The sequence below is a fragment of the Lipophrys pholis genome (genome assembly GCF_963383615.2).
Source record: "Lipophrys pholis genome assembly, chromosome: 1".
Taxonomy (NCBI): domain Eukaryota; kingdom Metazoa; phylum Chordata; class Actinopteri; order Blenniiformes; family Blenniidae; genus Lipophrys; species Lipophrys pholis.
This window is the reverse complement of record NC_137635.1, coordinates 5,819,515-5,839,005: the sequence shown is the minus strand read 5'-3', so window position 1 is coordinate 5,839,005 and position 19,491 is coordinate 5,819,515. Positions and strand designations below refer to the sequence as shown.

General features: G+C 41.6%; 2 protein-coding genes across 3 annotated transcripts; one reads left to right on the top strand and one right to left on the bottom strand.

Moving 5' to 3' along the window:
- The first annotated feature begins 72 nt into the window (after nt 1–72).
- On the top strand, nt 73–5,367 carry becn1 (beclin 1, autophagy related). The gene is made up of 12 exons (XM_080470569.1): nt 73–208; nt 401–529; nt 616–683; nt 995–1,053; nt 1,998–2,088; nt 2,188–2,324; nt 2,415–2,609; nt 2,689–2,835; nt 2,990–3,139; nt 3,500–3,560; nt 3,668–3,810; nt 4,713–5,367. Exons 2-12 carry the CDS (start codon nt 403–405, stop codon nt 4,879–4,881), a joined length of 1,347 nt encoding a protein of 448 aa, XP_080326695.1. The 5' UTR covers nt 73–208; nt 401–402; the 3' UTR covers nt 4,882–5,367.
- LOC308113961 (serine/threonine-protein kinase tousled-like 2) lies at nt 5,238–17,766 on the bottom strand. 2 transcript variants are annotated; one of them, XM_080470550.1, is made up of 21 exons: nt 17,161–17,766; nt 15,711–15,805; nt 14,578–14,649; nt 13,831–13,900; nt 13,648–13,685; nt 13,352–13,444; nt 12,054–12,161; nt 11,794–11,886; nt 11,082–11,192; nt 10,783–10,919; nt 10,513–10,665; nt 9,331–9,397; nt 9,119–9,216; nt 8,967–9,048; nt 8,247–8,338; nt 8,061–8,150; nt 7,806–7,975; nt 7,531–7,669; nt 6,626–6,737; nt 6,428–6,535; nt 5,238–6,324 (listed from the first exon to the last, which is right to left on the bottom strand). In XM_080470550.1, the coding sequence occupies exons 2-21, from the start codon at nt 15,801–15,803 to the stop codon at nt 6,151–6,153; spliced, it is 2,100 nt and encodes a 699-aa protein (XP_080326676.1). In that variant the 5' UTR covers nt 15,804–15,805; nt 17,161–17,766; the 3' UTR covers nt 5,238–6,150. The 2 variants fall into 2 exon arrangements, with proteins under 2 accessions (XP_080326676.1, XP_080326677.1); XM_080470551.1 differs by lacking the exon at nt 13,352–13,444 and having other exon boundaries at nt 17,161–17,622.
- Nucleotides 17,767–19,491: the final 1,725 nt, after the last annotated feature.

Sequence of the window (19,491 nt, the reverse complement as noted above, 5' to 3'; positions counted from 1 at the left end):
ATTTTGATATTTCTGTAAACTGGTCTTGCTGACCCCTCCACGTGACTTTCACTTTTCTGTCATGACGTCACTACCGTCGTAAACAACAATACGGAAGTGAAGCAGGAAGACTCGAGGTGCAAAATGAGACGGTCACACAAAACACACCAGGACTGAATTCTGATCTCCGGGAGAGCAATGCTGTAGTTTTATCTTCACATAAGCGACAGTGAGTCCTTTTTTTTTTTTTTTTTTAAATCCTTGCATTCCGCGTTTGTGACTTCCACACCGGGGAGCCGCGAAGCGATGCGGAGCTCGTTTAGCCTGCCGGGCTAACGAGCGGTGCATGGCGGATGTTTGTTTTGCTGCCAAACATCATGTCGCTTTACATCCACTAACTCTACAAATGTCTTGTCGGCAGCGATGGAGGGCTCCAAGTCGTCGAGCACAACCATGCAGGTCAGCTTCGTGTGCCAGCGGTGCTGTCAGCCGCTCAAACTGGACACCTCCTTCAACGTGCTCGACCGGGTCACCATCCACGAGCTGATCGGTACGTGCACCACAGCTGATCACTGCGATCGATCCGCTCGCTGCTTCGTGTTACTGACGCCTCGTGTGATCTATGTCCCTCCGCAGCCCCGCTGGTCACAGTGACGCCGAGCAAACAGGCTGACAGCAGCGGTGAAGGCGAGGCTGCACCGGAGGTAAAACACTGATCATTAACATCGATACACGCGGATTCCTACATGTTTCACCCTCGATTTCGATTATATTCCACTGATCTCGGCTCCTTCAATGTTACATGTATATGTAAAACCAGGGAAATACAGAGTTCTTAGTTTATTACAATAACTCAACTTGATGGACTGTACTTATAAGCAGTGAAATAATTGTTCATTTACTATAACCTTCAAGGTTACCAGGAAAACTCTTTTTTTTTCTCATTTCATATGACAGTGGTTCGTTAGCATTTTTTATTTATTTTTTATCTGAGATTTTTTTTTGTTTGTTTCAGGAGACGTTTGTGGAAAACAAACAAGATGGAGTGTCAAGAAAATACATTCCTCCTGCACGGTGAGTCTGTTCAGTTGGAAAACCTGCTCATGATTTTATCTCTGGGTTTATGTCAACGTGGCATTTGAGATCAATTGTTTTATTTGTCTGTTCTGTGTTCTCGTCACTCACATAAAGAATCGATTTATGTCTGTTATTGATCCATCCATCCCTATTCCGCACTGCCCCATCCAGTTCAGGCTGGTTTGGTGTTGGAGCCGATCCCTGCTGACTATGTTTACATCCTGAGCAGCTCACCGGACGTTCAAGTGTTAACTTTAAAAGTGTATTATTTATTTTTTAATAACCCATAGATAAATGTAAAATATCTTGAGAATATGCGCATGTTTAGCCTGAACACTCTCTTTGCAAAATACACAAAAAATGCAGTGAATAAGACGAAGATGAATCCATGAAAAGGTTTGATAGAATTTGGTTTCATAGAAGCAATGGACAAAATAAAAGCTGAATGCATCTTTTGGGGTGAATAAAAGTTTGAAACTGTGAGCTGAAGCAGTGTGTAAACCCCAAAGATATGAAAAACAAAGAAACTTAATTTGACGTATAATGTGTGATGAAGTTCCTTCAACTTTTTTTTTTAATGAATGTTGAAGTTGTGGTAGGCAGATATTTGATGTTGTGTTTTTTACCACGATCCTGATTGGCTATCATGGCTTCATGCTTCTCGTTACACTGCCCCCTACAGGCTTGGCTGCTCAGAGTAGCCCTGAAAGAGGTGTATATGTTGATCTGTGTCAATGAAGTTTTTTTTAATTTTAATTTTTTTTTTTAACTTAGAGGGGGAAATACCAGTTTTTGTAAAAACCCGGGTACGTTTAAACGGGCCGAGGTTTACAATGGTAAAAAAATGTGAATTTCTCAAGAAAAGGTTTGTGAACCTGCTCCACACCACCATGTAGCCCGTCTGATAATTTGAATCAGGTGTGTTGAATGTGTGTCGGCAGGATGATGTCGACAGAAAGCGCCAACAGTTTCACCCTGATTGGAGAAGCGTCTGACGGCGGCACCATGGAGAATCTCAGTCGCAGACTGAAGGTAAACGCTCACAGAGGCTTGTGGCTGCAGTTATGTCGCTTGTTTTGATTTGATAAGTGAGTGTGAGTTCACGTGTGTGTGACGTCTTCCCCACCCCAGGTAACCAGTGACCTGTTTGACATCATGTCGGGCCAGACGGATGTGGACCACCCGCTGTGTGAGGAATGTACCGACACTCTGTTAGACCACCTGGACACGCAGCTCAACATCACCGAGAACGAATGTCAAAACTACAAGTGAGCAAGAACCACACAGTTTAACGTGGCGCCTGCCGACGCCGCCCTGCTTCGGGTTCGGAATTCAAACGTGCGCCTCGGTCTTTCCAGGCAGTGTCTGGAGCTGCTGTCACACCTGCAGGTGGAGGAAGAGGAGACTCTGCTGGCGGAGTTGCAGCAGCTGAACGAGGAGGAGAAAGCATTGGTGAAAGAGCTTGAAGCTGTGGAGGAGCAGCGGGCGGCGGTGGCCCAGGACCTGGCCCAGAGCCGGATCCACTCCCAGCAGCTGGACACGGAGGAGCTCCAGTGAGTCGCCGGGCCGCGATGTGGAGCCGCGGCGGCGTGGAACACAAGCCAACCCGCTCTTTTGTGTCTCGCTTCAAAGGTACCAAAAGGAGTACAGCGAGTTCAAGCGGCAGCAGTTGGAGCTGGACGACGAGCTGAAGAGTGTCGACAACCAGATGTGCTACTGCCAGATTCAGCTGGATCGTCTGAAGAAGACCAACGTTTTCAACGCCACGTTTCACATCTGGTAACACAACATGTTTGTTTTCTTTCGTCCACAAATCAGCCGTGATTTTGCAGATATTAAACGTAGGCCTCGAGACTGAAGAAAATCGATGGTATTGACTGGACATCTCAAGTGTTTGTTTGTTTGTTTGTTTGTTTGTTTGTTTGTTTTGCAGGCACAGTGGCCAGTTTGGCACCATAAACAACTTCCGTCTGGGTCGGCTGCCCAGCGTCCCCGTGGAGTGGAACGAGATCAACGCAGCCTGGGGGCAGACGGTGCTGCTGCTGCACGCTCTGGCCAACAAGATGGGCCTCCGCTTCCAGAGGTACACGCACTTTTTAATTTACCCGCGTTCAACTGAAACTATTAATCTTAGAATCGATTATCTTGCTTATTTTATTTTTTAATCTACAACGAAATTGAGTCAAGCCACATGTCTGAAGAGACTTTTAAAACGTCTTTTCTTCAGCCTTCTGCTCTCTCACTAACAAGGTTAAATCTCTCGGGTTGTTTGGGTTTTCGTCGCGGTCGACTGAGTCATTGTTATTGCGTCTCGGCGTAAGATCTTAATCTTCCCGCCGTCGTCTGTTTATTGTACCTCGGTTATAATGAATCTCTGTGGCTTTGCCACAAACAGTTTGTTGTTTTTGTGATTCTGCAAGTGACGTTTGTCTCGACTCTGTAGATATCGTCTGGTCCCCTATGGAAACCATTCATACCTTGAGTCCCTGGCGGACAAGTCGAAGGTAACACAGTAGATTTGTTTCTCGCTCTCCCGCCTCGATTGAAGAAGAAGAAAAAAATCCTCAATTTTGACCGTGTTCTCCGTCTCTATTTGTCCGTGTGTTTTCAGGAACTTCCTCTGTACTGCTCCGGCGGTTTGAGGTTCTTCTGGGATAATAAATTCGATCACGCCATGGTGGCCTTTCTCGACTGTGTGCAGCAGTTCAAAGAGGAGGTGGAGAAAGGAGACACTGGCTTCTGTCTCCCTTACAGGTCAGACACACTTTAAAGGTTTTGTTTTATTTCTTTTTTTTTTTTTTCACAAGCTAGCATAGTTGCATATTTTGATCATTGGTTGTTTTTGGGACATTCTTGGCATTGGTAACTACTGTTCTAATGCAGTGGCACTTCACCGTAGTGTTGTAGTTTCCACTCTGGCCTCACAGCGAGAGTCTGAGCCCGTTAGATACTTCATCAATGCCTCAGGGAAAATCGTGTCTTTTTGCTGCAGAAAACACAGGAAATTCCCAGGAAGTGCTTAAAAAAACATTAACACGTCGACATTTTTTAAAATACCCAAACGACGGCAAAATAAATACGACTATTGTCATAAAAATGACAAGAGTATTTAAGCCCCTCCTACTGTTTGCTGGATTTCTCAATCAGGACATCATCTTACTGTATATTGTGATTTTATACTAAGTACCGGGAGGAGAACGGGCTGCGACGCTGGTGTAGAAATGATTTATTTATAGTTCTACAATATTTACTATTTTCTTGATAATTTATATATATATATGTATATATATATGATTAATTGTTGAGGTGGAGAAATAACAGGCGTAAATAAGCTTAGCCTTGGTCCTGCTCCTTTTCGGATTCGGTTGGGCATCATCTATTTTATTATTTTTGGCCTTACTTTGCTCGGTTGTTTTCTTTGTTTTGTGTTTATTTAATTTTGTCGTTTTGAAAAACCTCATTTGTGCCCACGTGTCTGAAATAAACTCCTCAAATACTCGTAGGTAAAGAATAATTGGTGTGATCAAGTTAATTAAAACTCCAAATTTAAATGATTATTTACAATGATTACACTTCAGAATTAGTTCATCTTTACCTCTGAATTTGTGTGTCCTATCATTGATGCTGTGTAATTAAAAATAAGTGTTTTTCCTCAGGATGGACGTGGAGAAGGGAAAGATTGAGGACACGGGCGGCAGCGGAGGCTCCTACTCCATCAAAACCCAGTTCAACTCGGAGGAGCAGTGGACCAAGGCGCTCAAGTTCATGCTCACCAACCTGAAGTGGGGGCTGGCGTGGGTCACCTCGCAGTTCTACAACAGATAAACCTGCATCACATAGTCCTGTACATCTCTCATGAATACTATTTTTTTGGGGGGGGAATAACCAAAGGAAATGGTAATGTCGTCACCACTTTTACAAAACTCTACAGTTCAAAATGTTTAACCCGGATTGTTTGTGAACGAGTGTCACTCTGTTTGATATTGTCATCGGTTGCATTCATTTAAAACTCTTTAATTTCACAGGTCCTCGTGTTAAGTTTTGCTTTAAAAATATCCCTCACAAGTATGTCACCTCATGTTTTGCACTGATGAGAAAAAAGAATTAAATGGTGGGATGTGTGGTCGGATGGTTTTTTTCCATGAACACTAAAATGCAGATATTCACAACAATGGAAAGTCGCTGTTTGCAGTGCATTTATTGTGGAAATGAGAACTTTGATTGCATCAAAGAGTATCTTTATGCTTTGACCACCTGTTATGAAGTAGTTCTGTGTTGTTGGAAATTCCTGAATAAAAATGTTTAAAAACTAAATTTGTCTGATAATTTCACAAAATGAAGACAAGTCAGTTACCCAAATCTTTTATTTTTTAATGGTATCATTTCAGTTAAATCTTACCTCGCATCACAACACTCACTCAGTCAGCCACCACTTCAAGGTTTGCAAAAACCATTCCACGGTAAATCTCATGGAAAAATATGGACTTAACAATTAAAATAAGCCGACTTCCAGTTCTCCAGTAAAATATTTCAGTCTTTCCTCTGTGTGACTTTAGAAGCTCCGACGGCGCCGTGTCGACGACGTAGGCTGGGAATCTGGTCACCAGTCGCTTCTCGTCTTCATCAGGAGCTTTTTAAAGTTCCAGGTTCAATCACTCTATACTTCTGAAAATAAAATAATCTGAGAGACGATGTGTTTCAAGCATAATGGAATGAATTAAGGATTCCTCTTCTTAACTTTCCACAGTATAGGCAAGTGATCTTCCACGCGTGGCGTAATTCTCAGCCTGTCAGTTGTGCAATTTCTCCAGGTGCTCTTTTAATATTTCTCATTTAAAAAAAAAAAAAAAAGCTCCTTGAAATGAGCCAAAGTTTGCGTTAGTGCATGCATACGGGCGAATCTTTGGGTTCTACTGAGCCCACAGCCGCTGGCTGGTCTTTCCTTTTTAACTACTTGGGACGGCGGCGGATACATTTACTACTAACTTCACTGCGTCGTCCGACATTTTGGTTCCACGCTAAACACTTCCTTCCCATCACGCTCTTTACTTTCCTGCGATCGGAAAAGCCTCCCTGGTTTTATTTCAGGCCGCTTCAGTTGGAGGCACTGCTGTTGAAGCAGCTGGAGGTGGAGGGGAGGGGCGGAGCCAGAGGTGTGCTGCTGCCCAGGGCTTTTCGGATGTGGGGCATTAGGAAGGGGTCGCTGGCCAGCTGCTGCACATCCACTCGGTCCTCCTTGTGATACGCCAGGCACCGTCGAATGAAGGCCTGCGAAGGGGAGCGAGAGAACGTGGCAGTTCGGTGAACGTTCAATAAAAACGTCTCTTACAAAGTAGGACGAGAAGAAGATTTAACACCCAAAGTGCCGCACCTTTGCTTCTGTGGTGACCACAGGTTTGGGGGGAAACTGCACTTCAGTAGCTTTCAGAATGGTGTTTTCTTGTAGGATGTCCTGCTGCGACTGATTGTGACCGAACGGCTTCAAGAACACAACGTTGGCACAGTTAATATTTCATTCATTTCATTTTTGATTTGTCTGTCTTCTGAACGCAGGGGCGCGGTTGGTTACCTTGCGTCCATACAGGCTCTGGTAGAAGATGACCCCCACAGACCAAACGTCCACCTTGTTGGATATTTTGGGGGGTTCTTTGCCCACGACGAAGCACTCGGGTGGGAGGTACCTGTGAACCACAGCGTCACCACATGAGACCCTGGAGCGATGCATTATGTAATAAAAGTCTTGAACGCATTATGTATTAAACATTGTCGCATTTTGTAATAACTTGTTACATATTGCAACAGTTATTACAAAATGCGGGTTTGTAGAGCCGCAATATGTAACAATGTAATACATTTTCAACTCAATTTGTAATAATCTGCTGCATTTTTTAATAAACAGTTATTACAAAATGTGGGTGCTCTACTTTTTTTTTTTTTTAAAGAAAATGTAATAATTTGGTGCATTATGTAATAATGGAGAATGTTTTTCACAAGCTAGAAACTAAAGCTACACTAATTATTACTGACAAAAATTATAGGTGCACTGAAATTTTGCAAGGCAGAAACATGTCATCTGCATTATTTTATGTAATTAATATAGATGATACAAAAACATTTATTACATATTGAACGAGTATTACATAATGCGGCTCTACACACCTGCATTTTGTAATAACTGTTGTAATATGTAACAAGTTATTACAAAATGGAGCAAAGTTGATCAGAAAATGCAACATTATTACATAATGAGTTGAAAATGTGTTACATTATTACATATGTTATTACATAATGTGGCGCTACAGACCCGGACAGAAGTTCCATCTTCACATTAAAAGCCGGATGAAAACGCAAAAACTGAGCTTGTTACATTACACGGAAAAACAGATGTGCTTCTTGACCAAACTTGTCACACTGGTTGCTTGGATACCAAAGTCAGTGAAGTGTGTGTGTGTGTGTGTGTGTGTGTGTGTGTACCAGTAAGTCCCTGCTCCCTGCGAGGTCAGCTCCATGCCATCTGCGGCGTTGTAGCTGTCGTCGTCCATAATCTTCGACAGGCCGAAGTCGGTGATTTTTATCTCCCCGCATGCTGTGCCGTTAACCAACAAGATGTTTCCTGCGAGCAGAACACATTTCAAGTAAATGGAAGCCGTCCTCACGCGCACATCGTTTGCAATTTCCTCGACAAGGCGGCGCGGTGCGGTGCGGCGCCCCCCGCTGCGGAGAGGCAACAGAAAGCTGCCGGCGCCTACCAGGCTTCAGGTCGTAGTGGATGATGGGTGGCCGGATCTGGTTGAGGTACTTGAGGGCGTTGACCAGCTGCATCACAATGGAGCGGCCCTCCTTCTCCGTCATCAGCTTATTCTGCTTCAAGTAAAAATCCAGATCGTTGCCTTCACAGTACTCCAAAACCGTGCAGAACCTGCGGAGGAGGGTAATAAGAGACGTGCCATCGTTCAGTAACCGGAGAGAGAAAACGTGTGTGAAGAACAACGTTCAGGACTCACGAGTCTGTGTCGAGCGAAAAATAGTCGTAGAGCTTGACTATTCTGGGATGGTCGAGTTCTTTGTGGATTCTGTACTCTCTACAGGCGTGTCTGAAAAGACGGAGGATTCGAAGTTAACCGACCGTTTCGTATTGAAGACTCTCACCGTCACGCTCAGTTACAGATTCAAACATTTCCAGGACTGACTTGCGGTAGTTTTCTTTCTTCTCCTCCCTCCAGCTCTTGTTGAGTTGATGGATTTTGACGGCCACATACCTCTGTTCTGTCAAATCAAAAGCCTGACAAAGAAATGCACATTAGCGACATGTGACCAAACTGCGGTTATTCTAATGCCGCTCTCAGGACTTTTTTTTTGCTCTTATGATTCTTACATGTCAAAGTAAATCATTCTAACTTTTACAACATAACACTTTCTACCATCGACAGCAGAGCTGGAAAAACGACCGACTGCTTTTATTTGAAAGCTCGTGCTTTTCTATGGTTGACTTCACCGTGACGTCTTGGCTTTTCTAAGCGGCTCCAAATGAAAGAAAACGATTGGAAAACACCGGTTTATGGGAAAACACATAATTACTAAAAATATATATGAATTTCTACCAGATAAATAACAGGAAAATGTAAATGCCCCTCCATGTTGTGCTTTGCACCAAAATCTCAAATTCAAATTGACTGGAAATTTATGTGTGTGTTGCTCCCAACAGCGTGGAAATAGTTACACACTGAAAAAAACTAAAGGGAGCAGGTACACAGAATGACAGATGCCTAATAAATAGAATCCACATGAGTCCACCTTCAGTCCACTGGATTGAAATCATTAAAGAGATTCAGATGAACTTTCCTCTTAAGATCAAGGAACGACGTTTACTGGCTGAACTGATATATAAAAGTAAGAAGCTTTTTTCTTACCTTGAAAACTTCACTGAAGCCTCCTCTGCCCAGTAAATGTAATAAAAGGTATCTGTCGTTGAGTGTCGGGTGGTCTTTGAATCTGAAGGGAGAGATGCTGTCGAGTCAATCGAACCCTTTAAATGACACCGTGAGGTGGAGCCGGTACGTACTGCGAGTTATCCTCATTGTGGATTCTCTTCAGCTCTCTGATGTGCAGGTTCCTCACTCGCTCCAGGTGCTCCAGCTCTGATTGGATCTCTGCTTCTTCCTGCACCCGACCACCCCCACACACACACACACACACACACACACACACACACAAAACCTTCTTCGTCTTTTGGTGTCTCAACAACACAGTCCCCAGAACTCATGTTGTCTTTACCTTTTTTAGGTGACCAATTCGAAGTTTAAAAATTTCCTCTTGCTCGTGATATTCTGCCAGCGACAACCTGCGTGGGAACAAACATGATGACATTAATACATGTGGTGTTGACCGAAATCTGCCAGACTCCTTGCAGCGCCGCATCATGTAATAAATGTTCAACTCATTGTGTCATAACGCCGCATTTTGTAATAACTTGTTACAAATTGCAAGTTATTACAAAATGCAGGTGTGTACAGCCTCATTATGTAATAGTAGTGCAATATATAATAATGCAAGAAATGTTTTTGTAACTATGCTTTGTATCGTCTATAATAATTACGTAACATAATACAGATTTCATGTTTTGTCTCAAAATTTCAGTGCACCTATAGTTTGTGTGTCAGTAATAATTAAAGAGTATCTTTTGTTTCTAGCTTGTGAAAAACATTTTCCATTATAATGAATAGTTCCTTTTGATTAATGCCTGAGCAATAAAACATCCTACTCGTTAAAAAAAACAACAAAAAAAAAACTAATTAAGGTGGAAAGCTTAATGTTATTCTGGTGGTATGATGGCTTTTCTAATTAAGGCATCAACTTTGATGATTTATTACATAATGCACCAAAGTATTAGATTTTCTTTTTAAAAAAGGATTATGTAATAACTGTTGCGATATGTAACAAGTTATTATAAAATGCAACAACGTTTAATAAAAAAGTGTAGCAGATTACAAAATGCGGTTGAAAATTACATACCTAGTTGAAAATGTATTACATTATTACATATTAGGGATGGGTAAAAAAAAACAAAAAATCGATTTAATTTAATTTGTGGCTAAAAACAATTTTTAATATACAAATTTGAGTTTTTCCTTCAAAACGTTTTTTTTGCATTTTCAAATTTTCTGACGGAGTCTCGTTTACTTTTTATTTGGGGATTGTTTATTTGCATTTTAACTCCGAGGACAATCACTGCAATAAAGTTGCACATTTGACAATATATCTGATGCAGTCATTTTTAAGTGCATCGATATAAAAAAAATAAAATAAAATGGAAACTCTAATTTTTCTTTTTTTAAAAAATCCCTGATTTTTTTTTTTTTTTTTTTTAGGCCAAATCGCCCAGTCCTATCACATATTGCACCGTTACCATTACAAAATGCGGCGCGACATTCCTTTAAACCTCGTTTGCAAGCTCACGTTTCGCTCTCCTGGCCATTGCTTCTGCTCTTCCGTCTGTTCTGTTCCAGGTTGGGTGGGGGCGCCTGGGCCATGGAGGGGGGCTTCCTCTTCCCGAGCAGCTTCCTCTGCCTCTCAATGTCTTCCCGCTGCGAGTTGATCCGCTCCTGCTGCCTACAACAAGTGGGGGGAAAAAAAAAAAAGAAAAAGCATTTTAACAAACCTGTCACCAACACCAGACGCTGCAGAGCAATAATGCAAACATGTGGTTGCGGCCATTTGCATGCTGACTTGATGAGGTTCTGGAAGGCGAATCCATCTGTCCACTGCTCGGTGAAGGAGGCTCCGTGACGAACGGTAGTGAAGTGACCCAGGCGGAGGCGGTCCTGCATGCTCTTGTCCCTGCACGCCATCTTCTCCTGTTTTGACTATTAACAAATCGAAAGGAAAGAAGAGAGAATCCTTCACCGAGCTGAATATCACTACAGATTTCCACCATGAAAGCGTTTTGAAGGTGAAAGTCTTAGTCCTAAATGTACTCGTCACCGGTGACACGATCACCAGTAAACGGATACTGAACTCATCCCCACCTTCTCAATCAGCAGCTTCTTGCTCATGCTCACACATTTGTTAAGTCGTTCCTTGTAGCGCTCCAGCATCTTCTGCTGCTCGTCTACCTGTCGCCTCAAGTCGCAGTTCGCCTGTCAAAGGAAAACAACTTGTTAAAGCAAAAGAAGGGACATTTTGTTTGTAAGCAAATATGGCATTTGAAATCTGGCAAGTGGATCGTATTCCACAGAGGTGGAGGCCTTTTAGGACATGCGGACATTGTCCAACATCCACTTTACATGGAAGCTTCTTTTCTTTCTTTCTTTTTGCATTACTTTTGAAACACCCAAAGAAATACGAGCAGAGAGAACTCTGTGAGATGTGGCAGCACCGTCTCCTGCGTGGACACTTTGATAAAAAAACTGATTAGTTAATGCGACGTCGTGCAACGGAAGCTGCAACAGTGTAAAGTAACAAAATGTCCCGTTTGCCTGGATTCTGATCAGATCGACTGACAGCATTACCTCCACCAATACCATTGGTTTTCAAGTTGATCAGTGTAGACATGATTTTAATCAGATTATTTATGGTCCATCTAAATGCAGAGAATGCTGTTAACATAACTGCATTTGTCAAAATGCAACATATCCATTGTAAATGGGCCATTAGTCAGTTTTCTGTCCACTAACTGGTTCAAAACAAGTCATAAATGTATGATAGACGTAAAGGGTTGTAAGATTTGGCTCCTCTCACCCTCAGCAGGTCGTCGATCCTCCCCTCCTTCTTCTCCAGGTCAGAGTTCTTGTCTTTCTCCAGCGCTTTCAGTTTCATCAACGTCAGTTCCGACTGGAGACGAAGGACAAACACAAACAACCGTTCACCTTCTTGTACTGTCCAATGGAAAGACACACACACTTTTTCAAACATAATCAGACAGTCAACATTTGATTAAAGTTTTTTGGGAATCGGCTTGAGGAACGAGGGGGGGTGGGGGGGATCTGTGAGATTATTACCTGCATGGCTTTGTGCAAGCAGGGGGGTGCGGGGGCTGTTTTAACTGAGCTGCTGGATGAGGAGTCTGTGTTGGCCGAGCTGGTGGACGAAGGACTGCCGTGCTGAAACTGATTCCCAGAGAGACAGAAAATGAGAAATGCAGAAAAAAAGTGTGTGTGTGTGTGTGTGTGTGGGGGGGGGGGGGGCATGAACAAGTAGGCAAGGAAGTTAAAAAAGATCACAAGCAAACAGTAACACCAACTGCCAGAAATTAAACTGAAGCAAAAAAGTCAATTGATCAGATATAAAACCTAATTTTCTCAGAAAATAACAGTTTTACTAAATGTATTTGGGGAAATGACGACTCTGGACCAGACATTTATTCCAATTTAAAAAAAAAGAAACGTTAACCTCCCTCTTAAGTATTGATCTTTGGCATTTTTCTCACCCTAAAGTTGAAGCTCTGCTGCTGTTACACCTTTATAGAAGTTTTTGTAGTTGTGATGAAGAAAAATGTCAACATACGATGAATGGAAATGAAGAGTGACCAAGTTCTCTAGTGGATAATTTACAGAAAGTAAAGTTTGAACTTTACTAGGTTTGTAGATGATCAAAGTTTGGGGTACGCTGTATATTTTGCTCTGACGTAGTCACTCTGGTTGGTGCTCCATTTATTTAGATTTCCTCCTTTTTACACCTCAGTAATTGAGGCTTCGTCTTGTCACATACTCTTAGTTTATTTTTTTGTGGCACGACTCCGAGACCGTTTTGAGAACCTTGAGTATTTTGGATTATTGAGCTTCAATTCACATCAACGATAAATAAAAGGTTGTGTAACATCCCTTTATGTCCTCCCAATTTTTGAGACGTTCCATCAGTCCCTGATTATTTAAAACAGGAACAGTCATGATGAGCTCTTGCACCGTTTCTGCCTCACACATACCAGAGAAAATCTAACATCGGGACAACTGCAATGAAAATGTTCAAATTATTTTTCAAGCAAGTTCTAAACCATTGTTTGTTTTTTGCGATTTTGTTACAGAAAAGTTTCTCGTTTATGCAGCAGCATTTGAAAACAATGTTTCTTCTCTTTGTTGGATATATTCAAGACAACCCAAAGAGAAACGATCACTTGTTTGAATTTAGATTAGCAACCTAAAAAAAAAAAAACCACTATAAACCTTAGCAAAGCTTTTCCAATTAGGAGGACACTGGTGCTATAAACAAACACACAAACTTCAAACTAGTTTTGATGCTTGAAGCTGGTAAACAAAGAGCAGAGAGGTTGAGAACTACAAAGATGGCCGCTGGTCCTCACCAGAAGATTAGACAGTGAGTGCTGCGGGGAGGAGCGCACCAGCACGGGGATGCCCCGGGCAGGACTGGTGCCAGAGCCACTGCTACCGGCAAACTGACCACGGGGCAGTTGATAAGAGTGTGGAGACCAAGACGGAGAGAGAAGAACAAGAGTGTTTTGGTTTGGAGGACAAAAGTTGGGATGAGAGACAATCAGAACAGAGAGGGTGGCACGTCACAGTACGGCTTGGAGTGATTTGAAAGAATGCACACAAAGAAGTAGTTCCAACAACAAAATCCAAGTCAGTTCGTACTCACCTCGAAATAATCGCTTAGTTTGTGTCCTCTTCCCTTGCCTGCAAAAAAGAATATGACAGACGTGAGTCGAGACTAAATTCAAAACCGTTGAAATTATGAGTGAAGGGAGTGAAACCTGTGAGCAAATGAGCAGGTCTGCGTATGGAGAGCCTGAAGAGCTGGCAGGAAGAAGACTGGACTCACCTTGGCTGTTGTTGTCAAAGGCGTCTGCTTTTCTTTTCCTGCTCCTCTCTGTGGCCCTTTTCTCTGGCGTCTGCGGAGAAAATCAGCTTGAATCCAACTTTTATTTAACGAATGTTGACGTGCCGGCTGAAGCCGCCGAAGGCTCTCTTGTGGTCTTTAAAACAATGACAGCTTATATTCTTTATTCATTTATCTTCCGTTCTGTCTCACACAAATCATCTGATACATCTAAATTATTTTCAGTTCATTCCCATCGTATCCTGACAAACATGCCGTCACATTACAGGTTCTCTCGACCTCCCCCCTTGTGAATATTATTTGCTGTGTTTTCTGTTTTATTTCATTCGGTCTGTGCTTAAATTAAATCAACATAAACCCTGTGCATATTAATTTTTAACTTCATCCTGTCTTATTTGATTTTGAATTTTCTTTCAATTTGTTCTTCGACAGATTTTCCGTGGGATTCATAAAGTATTTCCACTCTAATATAGGATTTTCAATATTTAATAAAGCCTGTGATCCAGTGAACTTTCAAATATCCATTAACTGCAGGCTAAAATCAGGATGTTTTTTGAAACCTAAGATTTCATCTATTGCCCATTTTGTTCATGTGTACCTCTTTTATTGTACAGGATGAAGTGTTTCTTTATGTTGCACATCGCGGCCACAAACAGCTGAGCAGTACAGGCACAGTCAACAAGGACCACTTGTGATTTTCTCCTCTCTCGTCTCTCTTCATCGACTAACCTCGAGCTCCTTGTCACTGAGTGATCCGGCGCTGCACAGCGACTGGTTCGATGATTCACTGTTGGCTGAACCCTACAAGAAGACGGCAGAGACAACCCGTGTGATTAAAGAGTCAAGGAAGATATTTACATGACATGCCATTACCCCGTTCTATGCCACTGTCTATTTCTGAACTTCAAAGAGTGGAATTTCAGCACTACTTACAGTTTAACATCTATAATACCTGCGACTGACAAGAAACGCAAAGGCTGGCTGCTTCAGTGAGGGTATAATATGCATCCTCTTGTTAATCTGCAAAGCGTCAGTTCACATCCAGTTGGTGGAATCAGCTGGTGTCATTCATGGCCAGCTGCACCGCGCCACGAGACTAAGAAGCAACAGCAGGCTTACTGGGGCAGGAGGCTAATGCTGTTAAGGCCTGCTGACTTTCTGCTGCTCAAGGTCAAATATACAGCAGAGAAATTCACTTTTTTCTTTCTCCTTCTTAAAATCCCTCAACGTGTACCCTATGCCGTGTTCGCTGCAGTGTTTTGACTCGCTCTTTCCTGCATTCACTGTAGTCATCACTCACACGCTCGTGCCACAGTGAGCAGGCCAAACAATCCATCTCAGAGCCGCACCAACAGCAGTGATTGCCGTTTTCTCAAATGCTCACATACATAGTAATGCCCGCTTCAGCAGCAGGGTTGCAGCAGAGTACGCGAGCCAATGCCGTGGGCTTCAGCTGCGGTGCCATTTCAGTGTCACTGGTCTCCAATGAAACAAAGAGCTGCTGGCAGGCTCCCGTGTCAGCTTAAACAGAGCTCGTCTTGTTTCACCTTTAGCTCGTGAAAACAGATCATTTCACAGACGGAAAGCTCTCAAACATGGAGCTCGCTGTGGAGCAGGAGGACTTTCAAGCTCTTCGTAAGGGAAAATAACCAACATATGTATGTGCACTCCCAGTGGGGTTATGGGACGCACGCCAGAACAAAAACTAGAAGCTACTTATTTGAATCTCTGAAAAGATTTGTTTTAGCAATAAAAAACAAGAAAGAAACCATCAAGTTAGTTTTTCAAGAACATGCTACTGCATCTGCAAAATCAATCTGTACATTCAATCAGCAACAGAACGCTTTTAAAGACATGCCAACCTTGGCCACACCAACTCCAGTGAAGCGAGCCTCGAGCAGTTCCTGCCTGCGTGGATCCATGCTGAGAGCCTGGCTATGAAGTCCTTCCATCATGCCTGGAAAGAGAGGGACACAAACAGTTAACTGCTTTCAGTGTTGATCGTTTTCTTTTAATTCTCGCAAACAAACATGTCGATCAGAAGGTCCGATCCGCAAAAAGGCGCCACACTGGAGCTTGTGATGGGTCAGTAAAACTGATAGTCCTTTGTCCCAAAAAGAAAAAAAAAAAAAAAATCAATCAGTCAAGTAATCAAAGCCTGTTTACATGACAATTACTTTCAAACAAGCAGAATACAACACAAATACAAAACTCTTTCTGGAGTTCAATTAACCAACAGGACAGCCCTGACAAATAGTGACAAATCCAAAAACAAACTGTAGGAACATGGAAAGCTGCTTGCATTAAAAATATTATTGAAACGTGACACACGGTGTCCATTACTGGTGACGGAAATAACACTCAACTGCATTACACAATGAAAACAGAAGCTCTATAAACAAGTGGTTTACCCCCCTAAAAACACCTGATTGAAACAAACAAGGTAACAAAGATTGCAAATACCCTTATACACAGAGGCAAACATGAGAGGAAACAAATGCAGTATTCAGTCTCTTTTAGCTCTATTTATAGTTTCCACCAGCTGCTAAAATAAACCCTGACCCAAAATACATGTGCAATATCATTAATAATGACGTGTATACTCAATGCACAACACACTGAAAATAACTACTGACATTGAGAAAACATTATTGTCTGGATCAGCAAACCAAATGGGTTAGATCTGAGGAAATAAAGTAGATGTTTTAAATGTTAAAATCATTATGAGAGGAGAAAAATCTATTCTTGTCTCAAGTTCCTAGAAGGCATTTTGACTTTGAGGGACAGGAATATAGACGGATTCAACCAGGGACACAACTTTCTATTTGGGATGACAGTGGAACAGAAAAAGTAGAAAATAGTTAAAAAGTAAAAATAAGACAAAATAAAACAATCACATATTTCCGGCCAACGACACAATCAACATGTTATCAAAATTGGTAGAAAGGATGTCCAAGTATGTTTAAACCTCGGAGACAGAGCGGTGGGCTGAGTTGTTTTAGTTTAATGTTAGTTTAGTGTCAGAGGACGTGAATGAATGGAAGTTGTTGGAAGAGTCGTTTCGATCCTGTTGACTGACGTGTAGACGAGGAATGCCAAACTTGGCTAGTGCTAACTATGCTAATCAGACCCCTGTTGACATTAAGCAAACAGGAAAACGAAACGTTGTCATGCAATGTCAGCTGGTTACATCTTAACAAACAAGGCCAGACACATGACTTGCATTAATGACTTTTTTTAATTGTCGCTGAATAACGGCTGCGATTACACAAACTAGTTCGCGATAGCATGTAGCTTCCCTACAAGTCTCACCTGAGGAACCTTTAGCAGCTCTGACCGCCGCTCGCGATCCTAGAGACGACGTTCTCCGTCCATCCGGCGACAGAAAACCCCTTTAACTGCTCCCGCTCCCACGCACCTCGAAGAACGCTGTCTGATTTGAGTTATCCATTTACAAATTAGTTCGGATTCGGGGAAGACATCTGTTAGCTTAGCCGCTGCTAGCTGTGACGGGCGGTGCGGCGGCCGGCTTGTGCTGGTGTCATTCGGACGGCAGGCCGCAAATCCTCGGGGTTTCCTGGTCCGCGTCGGTGCCGCTGCACGGGCGGGCCGCGAGCTGTCAGCGCGCTGAAGCCTCCTGACAAGTGTTGTCACATTCTGGCTTCACTCGCCCCTTCTTGTGTCATTATCTGGCGATGTAGGCGATGCACCGGGAGGAGTCACCTTGTTAGAGTCCATTCTTCAAGCGGTGGTAAAAGATCATAACCCCGAAAGGAGGAGGAAGAAAAAAAAAAAAAAAAAAAAGGCCCCACGAGGTTTCAGAGCTTTAAAGGAAGCTTCTCAAACAGATAAACAGAGACAATACCTGCAGCTCCCAAACCTGCTGCGACTAATGGACACTCAAAACACTCGTTCTGCACAAAGTTCCTTCATCACTGCAAAGATGTGGATCAGATTTTTGGTTGGTTTTTTTTTAACATAAAACAATAACAGATACTGACAAAGTTCACCTTCCCTTTTAGTATTTTTGAAGTGTTCTTTTCTGTTTGATTTTAATTTAATTTTAATACATTTTAGACATGTCAAAAACATACAAAAGAAATAACTTCTATTTGTAGTCATATAGTACTGTATAATTTAATGAAGACGTGTATATGTATGTATATTTGGTATAGAAAAAAACAAACACTTATTTTTGTCAAGTGACAATTTACTTTCTGGAGTTCTGGCATATCCATCAAAATATATTTTGATATTAGTAAATTCAAAAATTATTAGAAATTGGAAAATATATATATATGTATATATTTTCAAATTATTACAAATGAGTTTTATATATAGATGGATAGACTATTAGAATAGCTTTTATATACACAGTCCTCCCCTCCCCAATATACGTGCACCCACCCACACATCTTCATTAAACTATACAGAACAATCATACATGTATGTTTGTATAGTCCTATTTGGTATCTCTTTATTTCAAACATTTTTACAAACACAAGACAATAAAATAATAATACTAGTACTACTACTAATAATATGAAAAAATAAATACTATAAAAAATGTTATGCATTAAATGCAGAGGGTCTCCCTCTAAAAACCTTCATTTTGTGATTCTGACTCCAGGTCCTGAAGTATTGTCTCATATATTTGTCATATTCATTTATCAAGGCAGTTCTCTGTACCTTGAAGAATTATCTCAGGTACTCGATAGTGTGATTATCACCCTCTGGAGTATTTTTGGCTTTGCTACAGGTGCAGATGGGCTAGAGTCTCAAATTTGTTCTGTTCATGTGTGAAGGCAGCTTTCTGTGCTTCGATCATATCAATTTCACCATTTAAAATGTAATGCCTCTGTCAAACAAGATATTTATTGACTGAATTGATTAGCTCCGGAGTTGATTTAAATAAGAGGAAGTTAGTGGAAGTCAATGCAGATTATAGAATAACTATATGGATGGAAACGGTCTCATGATATCCGAATTACATAAACATCGGTATCAAAGAGAATAAAGATAATCTGGAAACAAATAATGTGTTGGGATTTATCGGATCAATTTTATGATAAAATAACCTTCTTTTTTTTTCTTTCCACAAAATCAAATTTATGTGGAGCCGCAAAACATGTTTACCTTTAAAATGAGGGTTAAAAGGTTTTGTGTGTAGTTTTGATATATTACACAAAGATTTGCATTTGTGACGTTTCACATACAATTCAGGATTTCTGAATTTCTTTACATTTTCAACAGATTTTTGACTTTAATTTTACAGGTCTCACACTTTTTATTTTAAGAATTTCTTTTGACAGTTTGGACATTTGAACTTTTTGATCATTTTTGGCTCTCTTTTGAGCAGTTGTGCATGTTTCCCCCCTCATTTCTAATGTTTAATTCCTTTTAGTTATTTGAGTCATTTTGATTAGGCTTTAAAGCTCCTTTTAGCCCAGAGTCCAGAGCCCATTTGAAAATGACTGGTGTTTAAATAAGCTGAAAATAAGATTAAATGTTTATTCACAAATAATTTTGTGAAAGCTTCAGGGAGCCACGACGGAAGGGCTAAAGAGCCACAGGTTGGAGACTCATTATTGATTTCTAATCTTTTCAATGTCACTTCAAAGGCCATCAAAACTTCACTTGCAG

Excerpts from the sequence above, each read along its gene's own strand:
- becn1 (XM_080470569.1), top strand. The coding sequence starts at position 403 with ATGGAGGGCTCCAAGTCGTCGAGCACAACCATGCAGGTCAGCTTCGTG. Across the intron at positions 3,140-3,499 it reads ATGGGCCTCCGCTTCCAGAG|ATATCGTCTGGTCCCCTATG; the intron begins GTACACGCACTT and ends TCGACTCTGTAG. Across the intron at positions 3,811-4,712 it reads GGCTTCTGTCTCCCTTACAG|GATGGACGTGGAGAAGGGAA; the intron begins GTCAGACACACT and ends GTTTTTCCTCAG.
- LOC308113961 (XM_080470550.1), bottom strand. The coding sequence starts at position 15,803 with ATGATGGAAGGACTTCATAGCCAGGCTCTCAGCATGGATCCACGCAGG. Across the intron at positions 13,686-13,830 it reads CTTTGACAACAACAGCCAAG|GCAAGGGAAGAGGACACAAA; the intron begins GTGAGTCCAGTC and ends TCTTTTTTGCAG. Across the intron at positions 6,738-7,530 it reads CAGGGAGCAGGGACTTACTG|GTACCTCCCACCCGAGTGCT; the intron begins GTACACACACAC and ends TGTGGTTCACAG.